At 35.4% G+C, this 22690-nt stretch overlaps 3 protein-coding genes across 3 annotated transcripts; all 3 read left to right on the forward strand.

Annotated features, from left to right (window-relative positions):
* Nucleotides 1-2089: 2089 nt before the first annotated feature.
* On the forward strand, nt 2090-5538 carry LOC115709614 (uncharacterized). Its single transcript, XM_030637753.2, has 2 exons — nt 2090-4158; nt 5095-5538. The coding sequence occupies exon 1, from the start codon at nt 2318-2320 to the stop codon at nt 4136-4138; it is 1821 nt and encodes a 606-aa protein (XP_030493613.1). The 5' UTR covers nt 2090-2317; the 3' UTR covers nt 4139-4158; nt 5095-5538.
* A 5449-nt stretch (nt 5539-10987) lies between these two features.
* Nucleotides 10988-14521, forward strand: LOC115717222 (galactokinase). The gene is given in 10 exon segments (XM_061112594.1): nt 10988-11050; nt 11463-11648; nt 11755-11889; nt 12257-12391; nt 12512-12582; nt 12676-12753; nt 12854-12995; nt 13149-13548; nt 13670-13769; nt 14363-14521. Coding segments are annotated over 8 exon segments (867 nt in total). The 3' UTR covers nt 13206-13548; nt 13670-13769; nt 14363-14521.
* Nucleotides 14522-17108: 2587 nt separating this feature from the next.
* On the forward strand, nt 17109-18929 carry LOC133036108 (uncharacterized). Its single transcript, XM_061112595.1, has 6 exons — nt 17109-17157; nt 17403-17542; nt 17663-17771; nt 17857-18353; nt 18453-18644; nt 18732-18929. The coding sequence occupies exons 1-6, from the start codon at nt 17109-17111 to the stop codon at nt 18927-18929; spliced, it is 1185 nt and encodes a 394-aa protein (XP_060968578.1).
* Nucleotides 18930-22690: the final 3761 nt, after the last annotated feature.

Raw genomic sequence — 22690 nt, forward strand, 5'->3', positions numbered from 1 at the left:
GGATGGATGCCCTAATCACATAACGCAACCGGGTAAATCACACGCCAAAATCCCTAATCCAAGAAACCCGAACCTACAACTTAAGGTTCTGTTATTCCTAATAGGAACTACAATATCCTTAAAAATAGGGAAACACCCAACTAAGGCACTAAAATGGGCAAGAATTGAGAAAATGAGTTGTTCGGGGAATCTGTCAAGACCGGTTAACCGGTTTTATAGGACTTGGCAAACCAGTTAACTGGTTTGCACCAAGTTTCCCCAACAACTCCAAAACTCACTCAAAACTTATCCAAATGCCACCAAGGTGAAGATATTCACTTGGAAAATTTCTTTTAACTAGATCCATACCAAATGTGACCTTACAAAGCATGGCCTATTGACTGATGATGTATGTCCTATTTGTGATTCTCAACTAGAAACTACCCACCATGCTTTATGGGGCACCCATCTTTAGCTGAGTGTTGTAAACCATGTGATATCTTTTTGGGGGATTTTCTTGCTATTTGTCATGATTTTTATGAGTTCATTCAGAAGTTTTAGATCCCTTGCATGTGGCTTCTTTAGAATCGATTTTGATTATCATGTGGCGAATCTGGTTTAGGAGGAATAAAAAGGTTCATAATGATAAGGTAATTGCTCCTAATATTGTTGTTTCTTGGGGTCGTGAATTCCTTGTTGATTACCAGCGTATAATAGACAAGGGTCTTATTGTGTCTCACTCACTTAGGAACTTGCCTTCCTCTCCAAATGGTTCTCCCAATTTTGCTTAGGTGTCGCCTGGTAGGGGAACAGTGAAGATCAATGTTGATGCTACTCTTGAAGCTTCTAATGATAGATGTGGTTAGGGTATGGTGGTTCGTCACTCCACTGGTGAGGTTATGGTTTGTACTGTTTGGCACATTTTAGGTACTTTCTCTCTTGAAATAGCAGAAGCTTTAGCTTTAAAAAATGTTGCCATCTAATATTGTCTATTGGGTTTTTAGAATGCGTTTTTTGAATATGTTGTTTGAATGTAGTTTTGAGGCTTAATAACTAGGTTTCTTTAGTTACTTTGTTGTGTTTAATATTAACAAATTTTAGACATAGGTTTTTTGAATTTCACTTTGCTAGTCTTTTTTTTTTAATTCTAAATCTATTAAGGTTGTGCTCATTCTTTGGTTAAATACATATTGTCGAAAGTTATTAGCTAGATTTGGTGACCTGATTTTCCTTTTTGTATTTATATCTGATCTTACATGAAATGAGATGAATTAATATAACCAATCTCTTCTCCACTTTTTCTTTAAGCTTATTGCTTGAAATGTGGTTATTGGAGTTTTCTTCTCAAAAGAAATAATAAAATTATTATTAAAATAAAATAAGTGTAACTCAATAAACACTAATAACAATATCACATTTTATAAAGTTCACAAAGTAAGTGCTTTCTAACATTTCTCAATAAAGAAAGATAGCAAATTGATAATAGTAATAATAATTATTTAAGTTCAATTACTAATTAGATTAAAATGTATTAGGAAAAAATATATTAGATTGGATCGTTTAATCATATTGTCAACATTAAATTAATTATATTAATTACAGTTGATTAATTATAAATGGTTATGTATATATCCTGTACATTTTTCTTTATTATTCTCGAGCTTTTCCAAATAATAATAACATATAAATAAAAGTAGTCACTAATATTATAAATTATATAAAAATAACAAGTGGACTGTATATTAATACGAATATAAATATGAAAAGTTGACCCACACCTTACAACAGTCACACCCCCAACCTCAAAATTATTTTCATGAACAAATGACGTGGCAAAACATTAGGCTCTACTTCATCACCATATATTTTAATCTTAAACTCTACGACTGTGTTTTAAAATGCCATAAACAATTTTTTTTTTTAAATTTGAAAAAACAATAATTACACAGCAATAATAATTGAGTAAATAAGTAATAATTACGTTAAGTACATCTGAAATGATTGTTATGTCTTGTGTTTGTAGCAAATTAAATTAATTATATCATTAATAAATATTCACTGTGTATTAATTTTGATTAATTAATAAATTCTTTGTATTTATAATTGTTGACTAAATTTTCGTTTTTGGTCGAAAATGTTGACTTCGAAATACCAAAAAAAAAAAAAAGTTGTATGTGAGTGGGCATAGGTAGCTTCCTCAGACTGAGTCGACAACTCTGATCAAAAGTACTAGATTTTGATACCTCTGCCAAAATTACTGTTTTTTTTTTTCTTTCTTTCTTTCTTCTTCTTTTTACAGATTAGAGAGGAGAGTAGTAGAGCTCTTCCAGCTCCAACAATGGCGGCTGTTGAAGAGGAAAAGACCCTTCAAGACGAGCTCTCACTTCCAATCCTCTTAGCTGACCGAGTCATCAAATTGGCTCAAGAAGCCGAGTCATCTAAGCAAGACTGTTCCGAACTCGCTAAGCAGGTCGACCGGCTTTCCCAGTTGCTCCGCTCCGCCGTGCGACTCGCTTCGACGACTCAGTCCGTTTACGATCGACCCGTTAGGCGAATCGTTGCGGAGGTGAATAAGAATCTTGACCGAGCCCTAAACTTGGTCCGTAAGTGCAAGCACAGTGGAATCCTCCGTCAAGTCTTTGCTATAACCACCACTGCTGATTTCCGTAAAGTTTTGAACCTTCTTGAGTCTTCGATCGGAGATATGAAATGGGTTATCTCCATTTTCGACGCTGATGGTGCTAACCTTTCTCTTCCTCCGATTGCTAGTAACGACCCAATTCTTTCGTGGGTTTGGTCCTCAATCGCAACCGTTCAAATGGGTCAGCTCAAGGCCCGAGTCGACGCAGCTAACGAGCTCGCGTCCCTCGCACGCGACAACGATCGGAACAAGAAGATCATTGTTGACGAAGGGGGAGTTACGCCATTGTTAAAGCTTCTCAAAGAGAGTTCTTCACCGGACGCTCAAATTGCCGCCGCCAATGCGCTTATTAACCTTGCTACAGACTCGGAAAGGGTTAGATTTATTGCCGATGCTCTTGGAATTCCATTTATCGTTCAGGTTCTTGGGGACTCGCCGATGAAAGTTCAGGTCTTGCTGGTGAAATTAGTGGCCCAGATGGCCGAGCTCGATGCTGATGCTCAAGAGGAGTTTGCCAGAGAGAACGTAACTCGGCCGCTTGTGTCTTTACTCGCCATGGATACGGTTCTTGAGGAGCCGAAGATTAATTCCGGTAAAACTAGTATTCTTTCCATTGTTCAAATAAATAAAGAATTGACTGGAAAGCCTGGAAGTTTTCAGACCCATTCGAGTCTGACTTCGAATCCCTCTTTTTCTTCTCACCATTCTGATGGTAGTATCCGTGGTGGGTATTACAAGAAGGAGAAAGATGTCGAGTCCCCTGAGCTAAAGCATAAGCTCAAGGTTGGCTGTGCTGAGGCTCTTTGGAAACTTTGTAGAGAAAGTTTGATTAATAGTCGTAAAGTTACTGAGACCAAAGGGATGATTTGCTTAGCTAAGATTATAGAGAAGGAAGAGAATGATTTGCAGATTAATTGTTTATTGACAGTTAAGGAGATTGTATCTGTAGCTGAGTCTTGTCCTGACCTTAGAAGAGCTGCTTTTAAGACCAATTCTCCAGCTGCCAAAGCTGTTGTTGATCAGCTTCTAAATGTTATTCAAGAGGGTACTCCGGCATTGCAAATTCCTGCCATTAACTCAATTGGGTGTTTGGCTAGAACTTTTTCGGCTAGGGAAACCCGAATTGTTGGCCCTTTGGTTGCATGCCTTGGTGCTGCAAATGTTGATGTAGCTACAGAGGCTGCTACTGCTTTGGCTAAGTTTGTCTCTCCGGATAATTTCAATTGTGTGGAGCATTCTAAGGCCATCATTGAATTTGAGGGTGTCCCTCCTTTAATGAGACTGCTAAAGTTTGATGGCAAGCCTCAACTTCAGGGTACAAAGTTACTATGTTACCTTTCGGTACATGTTGGTAACAGCAAGGCTCTTGAACAAGCCCGCGCATTGAATGCCCTCGAGGGAGCTCGTTCTGCTGCTGCTCAACATCCTGATTTGAGGGAGGTGTATCCTAAAGCAATTCACCATCTTGCTCTTTATCAGGCTGGAGCTCATCCCCACCGGCAAGCATACACTCCATGAGTGTGAAGAATTTTGGTCATGTGAGTGAATTGCAGAATGTGTAATACATATTTATGAATTGACAAATATTTGAACAAAAAGAAAAAAAAATATATATATATTTTGATGATTACAGTAGATGTTTGATGATAGGACGCAATAATAATCCAAGATGGTTACCTGGGGTATTGATTGATCAACCAATTTATTTGTATCAACCAGTTTTTCTGAAAACTGGATAAGATGTTTGGATATCTGTATACAGAAAATTGTAAATAAGTAGTGGAAACCAAGTCCTTTCTACTTTCTCTTCTCAGCTCTAATACCGTGTTTCTTCTCTTGTATCAATAGCATGTTTTGCCCTTAGTGTCCGTACTAAATTTACTTACTGTCAGTTGTAGGCTCTCTCCATTAACTATGATCTTGTAAAGTAGCTGATAATTTTCGAAAATTGAACTTTACATAGGCTCCTTGTGATTGTGACAGTGTTTTGAGTATATTGGTATTGTTAAAATGGTCGACAAGTAGCTTAACTTCTTCTATTCAAGTCTTGACACTCGTTTATGTTGCTGAAACTTACATTGTATGCACAAAAATGACTTAAGCATGTAAGGCATGTTCCTGTTACACTCATCAACATTGTCCTTTATCTACATTCCTGCAGCTTGTTCAAAAACAATGATATTACTTTTGCTTAATTCAGTTTTGTATATGGTGAAGGCCCTTTTCGGTAGCTTATATAAGTGTTTTTTTAGACCAGGGCCAATAATGTTTGATGGATATTTGAGTAAAGCTTAATCTCTATAAGCTTTTTCGTACTGGTTTAGCATCTTAATCAAATCAATAACAGTTTCAATCTGCTTGGATATAACCTTTTACTGATTTTGGTTTGTTTTATAAACACAAAGCAAACTCTTATCTTATGTTCAGATGTCATGTTTTTCTTTCTTATTCTAAACTAAGATTGTTTTAAACAGAACTACCATGGGAGAACGCTTCAAGGCGCCTTGACTTGTTTTGCTGAGCTAAAATCAATGCTGATCGATCCAGGGCTATAGTATCAACGTTGTGTTAAACAGGTAGTTTAACACAACGAGTTGAGTTGATTGCGGAAACAAGAACAAGAGTCTGAAACTTAAGAGCTTGCAGTATGGCATTTGTATTGTATGTGCCGTTTTGTACAGGATCATTAAAGAAAAAAATGCAAGTGCAACAATGTTGTCTCTGCCAACAAAACTCATGGCTAATGGATTATAGGTATACATATTTACTATATTTGTGTAATTAATTATTATGCTATGTATGTATAAAACTCTTGGTAGCTCTATCATAAGAAAAAGATTAAACAACAGACATAAACACAAACACACCCACACACATTCATTAACTACTCAGTAGAAAAATGGATTTTAACAAGTTAATAATTTTGTCTACTCTCAAATTCTATTGCACTGTTTTTTTTTTTGTCTTTTGTCTGTATACACTCCCTGTTTGCTTATTTTTCTTTTTTTAGACTATTTTACTGTTTTACTATTAGATATCTATAAGAAACAGAAAGACAGCTCTTTTTTATTTCTTTTTGCAACAAGTTTTGTTTTGCCCCACTTTTTATTTCCTGTATTGTATCATTCTTTTAATTATTATTTGTGTATTTTAAAATGGTTGAGTTGATGGAGGAAAGTGTGTGAAGGGATGCAATAAAATTAAGGTGTTGGCTGTGTGGACCCTGCCTGACCCAAAAGTCCCAAACCCTGGTCCACTTTGTGTTTTTTAATAGAAGTCTTAGTACAGTGGGTTGTATAAATGGTTCTGGGTCCTGAACCTGTTATGTCTCATGTGATCTGTGGGTCTAATCTTAATTCTAAAACTCTATGCCATACCAAAGTGTACCGTGTGCAGCCCGTGTTAAACTACCCCACTCTATTTTATGTTTACAACTCTATACATGAAAAATTCCATAAAAGACTTTCTAGTAGTATTTGTTAAATTTCGAAAACCAATGAAGTAACAATTTTATACAGTAATACTCTTCTTTAACTTTAATCACCTTGGGACTATTTATTCAAAAATAATAACAAATCAAATTGGAATATTGAGTATATGTATCATAATAATACATATATGAGTGCACTAGTATTATTCATGAATAGATAAATTTTAGTTTTAAGTTTAATTTTTCTATATAATTAGTAAAATCTCTTACTTTTATATTATATGAATTGGGGTTTCTATCAACTAGAAATTTTTACATGAAAAATCCATTTTACACAATTTATTACAAAATTACTCACACACGCCTATGACTACATTTTTACTTACAAAGTTGCTTTTATTACACAAATACCACTTAGTCATCATTCCATCCATCATCAATCAAATCTTACTCTCTTCCCTCTCTTTTTTCATTTTCTATCAATCAATCCATCATTTCACTCTCTTTTTTTTTCTTTTCTTTTTTTTTTAATTTTATTTCAGTTTTTAATTTTTAGTTTTTAATTTTATTTCAGTTTTAATTTTTTATTTTTAATTTTATTTTCAGTTTTTAATTTTTAATTTTTTTTCCATAACAATTCTTCTTTTCTTTTTATTTTTAATTTTTAATTGTAAAGCTAGTTCCTTATATATTGTTGCTTAGGTCTAGGATTGACTTCTATCAATCAATCCATCATTTCACTCTCTTTTTTTCTTCTTTTCTTTTTATTTTTAATTTTATTTCAGTTTTTAATTTTTAATTTTTAATTTTATTTAAGTTTTTAATTTTAAATTTTTTTACATAACAATTCTTCTTTTCTTTTTATTTTTAATTTTTAATTGTAAAGCTAGTTTCTTATATATTCTTACGAAGAAACGGACCTTGATAACATATGGAGCGACTGTGTAGAGAATAAAGCCTGAAAGAGTATAGAAATCATTGTGCTTCTTATGTATGTTTGCTCAACAAATAATGCAGAGATTTCATTGTCAACGTTTCTGGGAAAAAAGCTAATGTTGGTGCTGATGTTCGAACCGAGGTTTGTTTTCTGTTTCTTTTTGGTTTTATCCTATATTTGAAATTTTACACCTTCTATATGTATTTTTTTAATATGTTTTTTATCTAGTTGTTTCCTGTCCATTTTTATATCATCAATGGGTAACAATGAGATTTATCATGGATGTTGATGTTCAAAGAGTTTTTCCTGTATTTTAGTTTGTATACAGTTGTTTTGTAGTTTTATTATAGTTTTGCTACTTGCATATGTTATTTCACTATAAAATTAATATGCAACTATTTGCACAAAACTTACTATGTATAACTACTATTTTTTAGTCCCCATCAAATTAAATTCTTGCATAATATATAAACTATCATAAAACGATATTGCAACTATAAGGCAACTATTTGCACTTGCATACAGTTGTTTTGTAGTTTTATTATAGTTTTGCTACTGGCATATGTTATTTCACTATAAAATTAATATGCAACTATTTGCACAAAACTTACTATGTATAACTACTATTTCTTAGTCCCCATCAAATTAAATTCTTGCATAATATATAAACTATCATAAAACGATAATGCAACTATAAGGCAACTATTTGCACTTGCATACAGTTGTTTTGTAGTTTTGTTATAGTTTTGCTACTTGCATATGTTATTTCACTATAAAATTAATATGCAACTATTTGCACAAAACTTACTATGTATAACTACTATTTCTTAGTCCCCATCAAATTAAATTCTTGCATAATATATAAACTATCATAAAACGATAATGCAACTATAATGCAACCAAAACAAAAAATAAATCAAAAATGCAACTGTATATAACGTAGATGTATTATTCATGAGGTTTTTTTTAAAATTTTTCACATCATACATTGTTTTGGATTTAGTGGGAGCTCCAGATCTGTTTGTTACAGATCTACATTTCATGAATATAGATTTCGATATTAGGGGGAGTTATTTTGATCGAATAAAATAGAAAATAAATGTGTAATTTCAGTTTCTTCACAGTTTTTCTGATTTTTTTTCGTCATTTTCAGTTTAGATCATTGCAGGTATTCTTTTCCAATTGATTTTGCCAGAATTAATAGTTGTATTTTTCTCGTTTTGGTTTCATTTTGGTTGTTTTGCGGTTTTGAAACGAGCGCGTATTTTCATCTTCATGGTTCGCTCTGTACAGCTGAAGGCTTAGAGCATGTGGTGTTTTTGTAAATATTTGTATGTGGACTGTATAAATGTTTAATGGGCCGGCCCAAAGTATTTTTGTAATTTTTTTTCCTTTTTTGTATTTTTTTGTTTTTTTCCCAAAAAAAAATTAAGAAAAAAAGTTTTTCGGTAAAAAAATAAAAAAAGTTGAGTTTGACTTAAATATTTTATATCTACATATTTTTGATGTAGTGTAAAAGGAGATATTTTTTGCCATTTTTTTAATTAAGTAGCTAAACTAAGTATAGATATTAAAATTTCTCTTTTATTATTAGCTAATTCAGATTTTTGCCCCTTGAACTTCTAAGGTCGTTAAAAATGTCCCATGAACTATTGAGATTGTTGGATTTAAGGGCTTTTCTCTAATTTCATTCAATTTTACTATTTTAGTGATTGTTTATGTACTAAATCACGCTCTATAGACTTTGATATCTACCAAATCATGTCTCTCGAATTTTGACATGTATTAAATTATGCCCCTTGAACTTTCTCTCATGTTAGACTTTTTTATTAAAATTAGGAAAAAAAATATTTTTAAATCCAACAATCTCAATAGTTCAATGGACATTTTAACGACCTTAAAAGTTCAGGGGGCATGATTTGGTACATGTTAAAGTTCAGGGGGCAAAAATTCTAATTAGCCTTTATTATTTGTCATTAGATCAAAATCTAATAATTTAATATTTTTAAAATTAATATTTATAGTTAAATTTGTTTAGTTAATAATTTAATATTTTTAAAATTAATATTTATAGTTAAATTTGTTTAGTAATGATAATACCATTGAGAAGTATTACATATATATATTTAATTTTATAAATGCACACAAATTGCTATCTATCAAATTAAATGAATGAATATATACATGTAAAATGTATTCATTCATCCTTGTAATAAGTTATATCCAGTGTAAACATTACTAATTAAATCTATAAACATTAAAAAGTCGGGCAGCTCTTGAGATTAGGTGGACCTTGGAGAAAAAGAAAAATAGTTGAGCACTTTATTCAAAAACTATATGATATTTTTGAAAATTAGTAAAAAATATAGGGTAAATATCATTTTGGATCTTGTGTTTTGCAAAATTTATTAATTGGACTCTCTGTTTTGTTAAATGAAAAAATGGACCTTGTATTTTATAAAATAGTAAAAATAGGACTCTGAGCTCAATTTTTGACAATTTTATTTTTTTAATAAAACTAACTTGAAGATAATTTATAACACAAACAGATACAGAAAATGTAATCAATTTTACCAAAATATCTCTAGGTCGGATTATAATTAAATTTTTTTTTGACAAAAAATCAGTTCGAGGTCTTATTTGTACAATTTTGGAAAATACAGGGTCCATTTTGTCATTTAACAAAATAAAGGGTCCAATTAATAACTTTTGCAAAACACATGGTTCAAAATGGTATTTACCCAAAAATATATGCATATTTTAGAAGGAAGATATTTTTTGAGCCTCTAGGCTAGAAGGGCTCTAGGCACATGCTTGCATACCTTAGTCCAAATCCAACAGGGCTGGCCTTGAGATTGAGTAGGCCTTGAGAAAAAAATATTGGATCCTTCATTGAAAATTACTAAAAAATAGGGATTATTTCAAAAATACACAAAAATAATAAAAAAAATAAAAAAAATTACGGTTGTACAGAATTTTAAATATTTTTACGTATTTTATAATTTTATTTATAGAAAATACGGTCTTTAGATGTACTTTTATATTGTACTCTTGTTAATTTGTTATTGATTTTTTATTGTTTAGATGTTATTATCATGATACTTTTATGAAGTTTTCTTATTGTTTTTCGTGCTGTTTTTATAGAATACAGTAAAAATATAAAAACAATCTTTGAACGTTAGAAATGAAATTTTTTTACAAAAAATTTTACTTTTTCTAGTTATTCCAAAAAAATATGTATATTTTAATAAGAGAATATATATATATCTTTATATATTAAAAGTGTCTATCTAACGCCAATTCTTGGTTTAACGATTCTTGGTTTAACGATTCTTTTTTTATTTAGCCTTACACGATTAACTTAACAGACGGTTAACGTTAAACGTTAACAAATAAATAAACCCAATAATTAAACCAAAAAATTAAACAATCTTTTTTTAAATAAATATATTTAATAAACAAAATTACCCATCAAATCCCATCTTCCTTTGAAACCCCTAAAATCTCTCCTAGAAAAACTCTAACAACCAGTCCATCTAAAAAATATCTTCATGAAACGAATAGATAGGAAAATTGAATTCCCTCTCCCTAATATCAATTCATACGTGCCTATCTATCAGAGAACTAAAGCTTCCTCCTTCTAGCCATGGAAAACGTCCACCTCGCTCTCAGAGATCTAGGCATTTGCAAGATCGACGTCTCCAAAACCTTCTTCTCCTTCATCAATGTGATCATCTCCTTCTTCCGTCCTTCGCTGCACAATTCCGAGAACTGACTCTAGGGAATTTAATAAGCGCCTCCAGTTCTTGCGCGACACGATTTCGTCATTCTTGATCAACATATACCCATACCAAATTAAATATTTGCTCTCTTCTTGTAAGTTTATCTCATATTCATTCATATGATTCAAATCGAGACATTGATTTATTAATTTATGTTTTGGATTTGGGAGGTTCTAATTTGATCCAAATGTTAGTTTTGATGACTAAAACATACCCAAATGCAGGAGGCTATGCAGAGAAAGGTTTTGGCTTCCACTGCTGCAGCTGAAGCACTTGAAGAAGCAATTGCTACTGAGTCTATTATCAGGAGCTTAAGGTAAGGCTTAATCTTTCTTTATAATTAAGTGTGACTTATATATAGTATGTGTTAAAAATGAATATTAGATTTCATAATTCTTTCATGGAACTAATTTGCTTTTGGTGTTGTCTGAAATAATGACCTGCAAAATTGCTGTAATTACTTTTAACATTTGGTCTAGAGCCATAAAATGAAGCAAGAACTTTGCAATATGAGTACTAGCTAACTTGTTGTGTAATGTCACTCTCTTATCAAATGAAAAAATATTGTTGAATCTGAGATGATTATGAGCTACTATGTATTTTTATTTGAGGCTTTGGTTCTTTTATGCTATATGTAACTGTAGCAACATGAATTGATAATCCTCTATATTAATTATGGCTTCAATTTGACAGGCAATATCTGTGATGGCTAAAAGTGGGTTTGCAGAGCTTATTGATTTCAACCCTATCCGTGCTACGGATGTGCAATTACCAGCTGGTGGAACTTTTGTTATTGCGCATTCTTTGGCAGAATCTCAAAAAGCAGTCACTGCTGCAACAAATTACAACAACAGGGTTGTTGAATGTCGCTTAGCGGCTGTAAGTTTAATATAATATTACACAAGTGAAATGCTATTATTTTTTTTAAAAAAAAATCTCAAAATATTAAAATTGCTGATTGTTCTGTTTCACACATCTCTTGAAGATTGTGCTTGGGATAAAGCTTGGGTTGAAACCACAAGAAGCAATATAAAATGTCAAAACCCTTTCTGATGTTGAAGGATTGTGTTTGGAATTTGCTGGTACTCATGGTTCATCAGATCCTCTCCTGGCCCTCAAGGTACTATTGAATTTGTCATTTATTGATTGGGTTATCCTTATATTAATAAGGATTTATTTAATAAACACAATGTTATTTAGAAATTAATTAAGATTATTATTATATATATTATGATAAAACAAGAATATAAGGATTATATTTAGTGGTTAGTATATACTAATTATGTTCAAACATGTTGATTACTGATGAAGTTTTTTTCTTAATGAAAATATGCAAAAATATATATTTAAATGTAAGAATACAACATCGGCCATAAATTTGGTGATGCCTTAGGCAATGTGACCTTTTGAGCTACTTCTATTAAAAATATTTGAGTTTTGTAATTTGTTGTCTCATTTCTTTTAATTTGTTTTTCAATTATTTGAAGGAATATCTGAAAGAGGAGCCTTACACAACCCAAGAAATAGAACAAATTATTGAAGAGAATCTTTCATCGATTTTTAAAGATTCCCCATCTTCATTAGATGTGTTAAAGGCTGCAACACACTTCAAATTATATCAGGTGAATAGTCGTAAACATATATAAAATAAATTTGTTCTTGTCTAGCATATATTATATATATGATATATATGTTCTCCATGACATCATGACAAACAAACTCACTCACTTGTTTTTTATTAGAGAGCATCTCATGTGTACTCTGAAGCCAAACGAGTCCATGCTTTCAAGGACACTGTATATTCAAATTTAAGGTACAATCATACCATTTATAGCTGTTATTTATGAATTTTTAGATGCCAATCTTCCCATTTAATATATTTTTCTACGATAAACTGTTGTTTCAGTGAAGAGGACATATTGAAAAAACTTGGGGATCTAATGAACGAGAGCCACTATAGCTGCAGTGTTAAATACGAGTGCAGGTATCAATAGAATACTATTAATACTATTTGATCATATCATGTCTAAATTTAAATACACTGTTTATATAATGATATTTTGGTTTTGTGTAATTAACTATAGTTGCCCGGAGTTGGAAGAACTTGTAAGCATTTGTCGTAAGTATGGTGCTCTTGGGGCAAGGCTTACCGGAGCTGGATGGGGAGGTTGTGCAGTTGCTTTGGTGAAAGAGAATATTGTCCCACAATTTATTCTCAACTTAAAGGTTAGTGTATTTATAATACTTATTATGTTTTCAGATATATGAGAGTGTATATAAATTTATATAAATATATATATGTATATAATGTTCAAATGTATGTATGTATGTAACATAATTAAGTGTGACTTATATATAGTCTTTATTTTGGTGCCTCAGTATGTTTTCAGAACTCTCCTCCACATCCAAGGTTGGGAACCCTCTACCAACCATTGACCGCTTCTTTTCAATATACGACGACGTAGTGAGATCAACAAAAATAGCAGAGTCAATTGCCAGTAGCCGCATTAATTCCGAAATATCCCATGAAAAAGGTACCCCTACCGAGCAATTAAACTCTGTTTCTCTATGGGTAGAAGCCGCCTTGGCCACTGATCTTGAGATTGTCTCCCTTTTAACTACTCAAGAAGACAATGAAACTTCATCTAAACTGCATAAAATGTGGTTTTTACGTTTCGTTGAGGAGGCCCTTGATGCTGGTTTTCGGGTCTTCGGAGAGGGTAGTACTGATGGAAGAAGATTGTCCCTCGACTGTGGCTCCATTATTTGACCCAGAAGGGTATACACTTGAAATTCTGGGTTAGAATATTACATATTTACTTTGGTTTTGGTGCAATCAGAGTTTATAGTTATGTTTGCCTATCTTCATTATGTATGTTTCTGTTGGGTGTCCATTTTAGGGGCCTATCTATTCTTGAATGTCGAAGAATTTTACATGTTGTTAAGTGTGATGGAGAACCACTGTCTGAGGATCTTCTCTGGCTCCTTTTAACATGAAAGGTATGCCTTTCATTTTCTTTCTTTCTTTTTTTTTTGCTTTGTAATTTGACAAGCATGTTCGGACAGTGTAATGAGCAAATGAAATTGAAAAACTCACCTCTTATGTGGCTAAACTTAAATATGAGTACACTATATTGATTTATTAATTTATTGTTGAAGTTATTTTCAGTTTATTTTTATAGCCACTCATGCAGGCCAAATAGTTGAATTCTATTTGCCGGCGATAAAAATTATTAGGGTGAGAGATCATCCTATTAAAGAAGAGTATGCTTGATAGTTAGAGTCAAGTTTAGTGTCATGTATGCCAACAAAATTTGTGAATTGTCGTTAGAATGTATTTTCCATCTGAGTTTGCAAAGTATTATTTTGTTCACGGAGCTACCGCGACAAGTCAGTATGAAGTTTTCAATATTTATGTTGTTATTATTATTTACATTATTATTCTTTTCTACTGATATTTTCTTGTAACCTTTAATAGTTTCATGTATGTATTATTGAATTATTTTTTTTTCCTTTCCTGCTTTCCTAATATTTGCAATTATGATACTTTTGAGTTTGATTCTCATTGCTATCGTTTATTTGATTTCTTGAAGGCAAGGGTGTTTGGATCTTGCTGAATTCATTACTAGAATGTGGTTATCAACAAACATGAGAAGTTGATTCAAGGGTGGAGAAAAGAATTGAAAGACCAACTAGACAAACAGTACCTAACTGAATTGGGAAAGAGTATAGCTGATAGCCAACAGGTTGTTTAACTAAAATATGACTTTCGCAAGTTGTCATTGGCATAATTTTATTAGTCTTTTGTACATGTAGAGCATTTTGTTCAGCTTTGTTAGAAGTGAAAGTGTTGGTCTAGGATTGACGAAAGGAAGAATTGTACAACATGTGTGATCACATATTTTACTAACCAAATATGATAGCTCACATATTACTTTAATAAAACAAATCATTCGTATGATCATAAATTACAATATAAATCAAACAATAAAGAACTAAACTCTAAATAAAATTAATATTTACGTGCCTCGGCACGTAACTTTTAACTAGTATATATAAATATATATATATGGGATTTTTTTATATATATACGAATAAAATGAAAGTTTTACAATTATACCTTATAATAGTTAAATGGCTATTTATGACGTTACACGTCAGCCAAATAATGTCGGATGAGGAAATTATACACCCAATTCAATTAATACATAGCATTAGACGTCACTATCCCCAAAATGAAAAGGCAAACATTTAGTTGCTTACAATATTTGAAAGAAAAAAACTTAGAAATTGTTTTAGAGACATAAAAATAAAATATACCAAAGTATAAGTTGCATAGATTATTAAAAAATTACTATTAAGTATAATACATAGTAACTTCAATGGAATTTTTTAGGGAAATTTCATTAATTGACCCTAATAATACAACTTATATCAAAAATTGGACCCTTTTATTTTTTGTACAAATTGATACCACTAATTCAAAAAGATTCCTAAAATACCCCTAAAATTAAATTTCACTCATTCTCTCTGACTTTCCCTCTCTCTCACTTTCCCTCTCTCGCTCTCTCTCTCTGACTTTCCCTCTTCACAAACCAGAAACGTCGACCTCGACCCATCTCCACCACGAACCAGGAACCCGTAAACCCCAAACCCCCAAACCAGCAAACCCATCTCCGTCGACCATCTCCACCACGAACCCAACAAACGAGGCGAACCCAACCCACGAGCAGGACCCGTCTCTCTTTCTCTGCCTATTGCTCTCGACATTGGAACCCAACCCACCCACACCCACGGCCGACATTGGAACCCAACCAATTTTCAGAGGTCGTAGCCACGAAAACCAGAACAGAGGTCGTCCCCAAAACCACGAACAGTCAAAGGTAAGTTTTTTTCTTATTAAAAAATAGAATTTTCATAGAATTGGATGGGAATTTGTGTATGTTATTCTGATTAGATTGTTTTAGGATGTGTATACGAACTTGTGCTTGTTTTTCTGCATGTTAATCAGTAGTGTTTTATTGTTCAAACAAGTTGTCGATGACTTGTCGATAGGTTATCGATATAATGTCGACAAGATTGAAAGTGTTTGAGTCTGTGTTGTTAGTGTATGTCGATAGGATATCATTGGTATGTCGATAGGATGTCGACCTTATTTGGAATAAAAGTGGAGGTCTATAATATCGATAGGATATCTACCTTATGTCGATATCTTGTCGACTATTGTTATGTAGTTGATATATGTTAGTGTGTGTCGATAGGATATCATTGGTATGTCGATAGGATGTCGACCTTATTTGGAATAAAAGTGGAGGTCTATAATATCGATAGGATATCTACCTTATGTCGATATCTTGTCGACTATTGTTATGTAGTTGATATATGTTTGATAATGTCGACAACATGTCGACAGGATGTCGACAGATTGTCGATATGTTGTCCACAATGTTATTTTTTACTGTTTCTGTGATAATGTCGACAACATGTCGACAGTATGTCGACTGTTTGTCGACCTAATTTTTTGTTTACTTACTGTTTGATAATGTCTACAGAATATCGACATGATGTCGATGTTATGTCGACTATTTTTTAATTTTTGTGGCAGTTATATTGATTTGTTTTTTGTTTTTTCAGATGGCTCCCAGACTCATTATTCCAGCACCCGAGCATTTCACTGGCCGCGTCACATATAGGGGCACTGGAATTTTTGCAAAAATTAAAGCTCGGTTTGAGGAGTTCAACCTTAACAACACGGCGAAGGAAAGCCGTTTCGGGAGCTTCTGGAATGCCGTACCACTGACATTCTCCTCGGTGTTATTTCACCAGCTGATGCTCCACAAAATGAAAGTGGATGCTCAGGAGGAGTTGAGGATGAGGTTTTATGTTGGTCGGAAGGAGGTCCGATTCGGGGTGCTGGAGTTTGCACTCATTACGGGTTTGGACTTCTCCTCGGGGCCAACAGAAGAGGAGAAGGCTGCGCAGGTCGCGCGCTCGGGGTCAGACCGATTGATCAACAAATATTTCAACCGGTCTGATAGTGTGAAGACAGAAGCACTCCAACTTCAGTTCACAAACTGCCAGAACCCGGAAGACTTGTACAAGCTCGGCTTGTGCTTGTTTGTGGAGTCAGTGCTTCTGGGCCGCGAGGCCAACGCGCTGATCACGCCTCACATACTTAGATATGTGGAAGACCTCGAGTTCTTCTTCCGGATTCCTTGGGGGAAGCACTCATTCGCCGGTACTCATGCACTCGCTTCGGAAAGACATGTTGAAACGAGAAGGCCAACTACGAGAAGAAGCCGAGTTCGGATGTTCGGCACGAGTGCAAATACACGGCATATGGCTTCGCACTGCGGTCCAATATTGGGCGTACGAGGCCATTTTGGAGGTTGGCAAGAGGTATGGCACGAACCACGGGATTCGTTTCCCCGGTGATGCTTAGTGGACGAGCAAAGGCGATATTGGGAAGAAAGACGTCGGCGCATTATTTTCTAGACGGGTATGATTTTCACTTATGTTCTGAATAATTATTTAACATAAATGCTTGTAATAAATGCTAAATGGTTTTATTTTGATATTTTTTAAACCATAAACAGAATCTGGAAGTGGTGAAGGGGCTACTTCCACGGACAGAGGAGGAGGCATTTGTGAGGACAATTTCTTACGATAGTGTGGAGAACCTGGTTGATGATGTTGTCGATGACACAGAGGCTGAGGCAGGTAGTCAGGTACCAGAGACTCAGGTCCCAGACACTCAGGAAAGAGACACTCAGGTACCAATTTTTGGAACTTTTTTTTATGTCTTCATTTTTTATTATTTTTGTTTTGTGATATTTGTTACATTGTGGAATTATCGTATGCTTACCGTATTTTTTTGATATATATTTTTTCAGGCCACTAGTTCAGAACCTCAGCCCAGTGCACTATCTTCATCAGGCGTTCGGGGTGCCGAGTACACTGATTTAGTGGCTCGGTTGGATAGGATCGAGGCTGACACTCAGGGTCTGTATGCTGCTCATGTCGAGCTGAAGAAGGCATACGAGACCAGCCATGTAGAGCTGAAGGGTTGTCGAACGTAATTATGGAGCGGCTCGGACACATATTGGCCATGTTGAATCGTCCGCCAACGACGGCTTCGGCACGGAGGCCCCGGCGAGATCCATCTACCCCACCACCACCGCTTCACCCCCAGTAGAAGAGGATGAGGTCTTCCCCGACGATTACGATCCTTATGAGGGAGCTCCAGCGACTCCGATCGAGGCACAACCTCTTATCCATGTACATGACACCGAGTCGCAGGGTGAGATTCTGTCCATAGAGGCACAACCTGCAGTGGTTAAGAGTCGGAAGAGGAAGAGAAAGCCTCCTGTATGGTTCGGTGACTATACGGAGATGAAGAGGAGACATAGGCCATCTTCGAATTTTGATCCCCTGGAGCCACCGGATGAGAAATTGTTAACCACTTTCCGAAAGTGGTGTGTTGGACTCATTCCGAACCACCGACTTCGGGATTTGAGAAGTGGTGATTACGGTCCAGGATTCTTTTGGATAATGCTCACACCAAAGGAATGGCTTACAGATGACGTAAGTAAAGTATTTTATAATATTACTTCACTTTTCAACTTTATGTACAATGCAATTAATATATTTTTTTGTGTAACTGACATTTCCGTTTATATGCAGCATATAGATGCAGCAATGCATATGCTGAGGAGGCGACGCACCGACTATCCACTGACATTTCCTCAGAAGGGTATCATTCTCTCCACATTCGTGACCGCCATGATCAGCAGTGCATGGACGAGCCACAAGGGTCCGAGGAAAAACTTTAAATGGGAGGATTATATCCTGGACTACTGCACAGGGGCTCATAAGGTATTGTTTTAGTAAGATTTTAAATGTCAATTGTTTGGGAAGATTATTATGGTTTGTTAATTGTTTCGTTGTTCTCTGTAATTACAGTCCCAAGTCTTTGAGAGATGGAGGGGTAACGAGTTTATTTACTTCGTTCTGAACCTTCCCACGGCAAGGCACTGGGTCACAGTTGAAGTCGACATAGAGCTGTGGAAAATTAATGTCTACGACTGTGATTCCAGCGTCTGTCATTGGACCGCCATGGAACCCATCATGAAGGTTTGGGCGAACCGCCGCCCTCGCTAATCCTTGCAACCGGGAATTTCCACATAACAACCGCATCATGGCGTTAGCTAACGGTGACATCACGGTGCTTCCAAAAATGCACGCGACTCGAGCCACTCACGACTTAGTTCCGAAGTCAGCAACCAGGTACATAGCGATATAAAAGTACTATAGTATTAAAATATGTTTTACGTTAGACTGACTTTACATTTTATTTTGCATTTAGTGGTGATTGTGGCGTGTATTGCATTGAGTATGTGGAGCATCTCATGATGCAAATATGGATTGACCGATGTGACGCCGTACGGATAGCCATGTTTCGTCAACGGTGGTGTGTCGATTTATTTTACCAAAATGCTCGAGTGATTATATGTGTAATTATTGGGACATTGTATATTTTGTGTAATTAACATTACAGTTATGTATATATAGATTTTCTTTTCGTTCAAATTTTGATAATTATACGTGGTTTCAAATATAAAATATCAACATTATTCAACAAAAATAACTATTAAACCTAAAAATAATTAAAATATTTGAAAAATATTCAACCTCAACAAAAATAAGTATGACAAAATATGCATCATTACAATATATCAAATTTCCCAACGAATACGTACAAGACGCCTCAGATGCGGGCTTTGCATGTTGCTCTGTTGTGGCTCGAATCGCCACGGCGGCTGCGGTTCGTGGTACGAGAACCTTTTTTATCACCGGACGGGAAACGGTTCTCCCGTCTTCTTCCGCCGTTGCTTTTTCTTGGACGACCTACGGGCTTCTTTTCCACAGTACCCCAACTTTCATATTCTTGATGTGTTCTGGGAGAACCCAATCATCCTCGTCACCAGCGAGATTGATGGTATCATCGTAAATCTTCCTCCACGTTTCTTTTGAATAATAAGGTGAGCAAAGCGTGTACACACTTGTGTTCGTTTTCAATGTCGCGACACATGCATGAAGGCAAGGGAGTTTCAATAACGTGAACACGCCGCAGGTGCATGTTCTTTCAACTAGATTCACATCACCACCTCTTTCACCGTTAGGTCCCCTACCAACGTTATACAAATTGGCTCCATTTCGTTGGACGCGCCTGTACCTTGCATTTTCATGAATTTTTGCCAAGTTTTTTTCGAAGAGCGTGGCCAAAGGGGTGGCACATTTGTCAGCATTTTCGAGGCGATCAGCGAACCACGATTGGAGTGTGAACCCTCATAAATTCAACCAAAGTAGTTATTGGATATTTCCCGAACTCTTCAGTGACACTATTGAAGCTTTCAGCAGCGTTGCTCGTCATGATGTTGTATCTATCGCCCAAACAATAAGGGTGAGCCCACTTCTCAAACCCTATACTCTCCACATATGCAGCAATGGCCGGATTCATCTTTCTAAGCTTCTCGAACTCTCTATCGCATTCAGTCTTCGACCATGCGTAAGCAACATTATATATTTGGTTGTGAAAAGCATCAGTCTTGAATTTGGCATTCACGTTCATAACAATGTGGTGATAGCATGCACAGTGGACTGCTTCGGGAAAAACGAGTTCAACAGCATGATCAATGCTTTGATGCCTATCTGACACAAACACTAAGTTCTCAACCACGCCAATTGCTACCCTCAACTTCGTAAGAAATACGTCCAGAGTCGTTATTCTCACTGTCAACGATACCATAAGCAACCGGCAACAATTGGTTGTTCGCATCGTATGCCACAGCAACTAACATTATACCACCGTACTTCGTCTTCAAGAAGGTGCCATCGATACTCAAAACAGGACGACAAAAAGAAAAGCCCCTTCTACATGCACCGAGTGATATAAAACAGTACTTGAACCGCTCATCCTCTCAGTACAAGTCAGTAATGGTCCCTGGATTCTTCTGTTCCGACATGTACAAGTACCCAGGAAGCTTCATGTATGAAAACTCAGGCGTACCCCTAGCATACGTAAGTCCCATCTCCCTGCACCTCCACGCCTTCACATAACTCATACTGATACCGTAGTTGTCAAACATGTCCCTCTGTATGTCTTTAGCCTTGTACTTAGTTCCGTCTTGGGTGTACTTCCCCTTAATAAGGTGGCCAACTACCCATGGTGCTGCTTGACGGTGATCTGAACGTCTCGCATTCAAGTTACATGTGTGTTCATTGTGAAATACAGTGACCTCAAAGTTGTCAGAATGCATCTTCTTCCTCCCCCTCAATCTCCATTTACAATCTGGAGCCTTGCATGTAACGTACAACACATCAGGGGATGACTTCTTCACCATCCACTCGAAATTGTTATTAAGGGCAAACCTACCCACAACTTGTCTCAGTTCTTCCTTGTTTTCATAAAAATTACCAAGCTCTATCACCCCTGCTTCCTTACTTTGTAAACAAGTAGTTAGCTCATGATTTTCCATTATATCTTCCTTTGTCCACATGGGAGCTTTGAACTTGGTACAAACTTCGAAAGAGGAGAACGTTGAGAACGTTGCATGACGAGCATGTTCTTCAGTTCTGCCTGGTCGACTACTGCTAGTTCCAGGTGTAGTGCGATTTTCACTACGAGGTTGTCGTTCTCGCTGTGTACCTTGGTTACTCGGTACACACTCTAACCTCAACAATGGTCCCGCTACGGGTTCATCGACTGCTAAATCATGCTCATCGTCCATATTCAAATCTACAATAGGATCATTATTGTAGAAGGGTGTATCGAACTCTTCAAACTGATGAAATCCTGTCGCTTCTTGTTCTTGCCCTACATTGGTCGGAACATCAAAATTGGTCGAAACCTCTAAATTGGCCGGAACCTCCTCATTCACACCAATCCCAACATTTGTTTCGGGAACGCAAGACCCTACCACACTCCGAGGGAGAGGATTCGTAGGCGGCGTAGGCTCCGAATTCCCAACTTTTCTCACCTTGGTCACGAATAATGGCATAAACTCTGTATTTGACATTGTTGCCCTCATCTCTAAAAACGTTCTCAGTTGGCGTTCTCTCTTAATAACCTCTGGCGCAACCATTTTTCCCTTCATGTACAAGGAACAAATCTCCAACTTTAAATCATACGCTACCGGATCAACTTCCAACTCTTCATATAAAATTTGTCGCAGTTCTTGTAGGGTTGTCTCGGTTGTAACTGTCAACGTCAAGCTGCTATTTGCTTTGTAGATCCAATTATAATTCTCACATAACCAAACACCATCGTACGATACAACAAGGAACACTTTGTCTCCTGCAATTGCAAACCAAAAAAACAAGGTGAGTAAAGGAAAAAACACCAAAAAAAAAAAATAAAAATCGACATCCCATCGATATCAATAGACATAATGTCGAGAAGCACAACATCAGAAATTAGGGCACTGAATGTCGACATTGTGTCGACATATTATCGACATACAATCGACAACAACAACAACCATGCTCGTCATCGACATAATATCGACATACCATCGACATTCAATCGACAATTAAAAACGGTTGCACATTTAATGTTAATAAATTTTACCTACGTTCCCAACAACCCTTCCCAACTGAAACGTTGCATGTCAGACACGTGTCCTATCGACAACATATCGACATGAAGTCGACATGTCGTCGACAAATGTGTTAGCAGTGACACTTAATTGGCATGTTGTCGACATGATGTCGACACAGTATCGACATTCAGTCGACAAATACGCCATTTCATGCGTTTTCCCTGTACAGTTACGCATTTAATGACCATTAAATTTTCATACATTCCCAACATTTTTACTGCTCTATAAAAGCAAAGGGAAATCTTATTCATAAGTGCTCTT

Source organism: Cannabis sativa, chromosome 3, assembly GCF_029168945.1.
Source record: "Cannabis sativa cultivar Pink pepper isolate KNU-18-1 chromosome 3, ASM2916894v1, whole genome shotgun sequence".
Lineage (NCBI taxonomy): Eukaryota > Viridiplantae > Streptophyta > Magnoliopsida > Rosales > Cannabaceae > Cannabis > Cannabis sativa.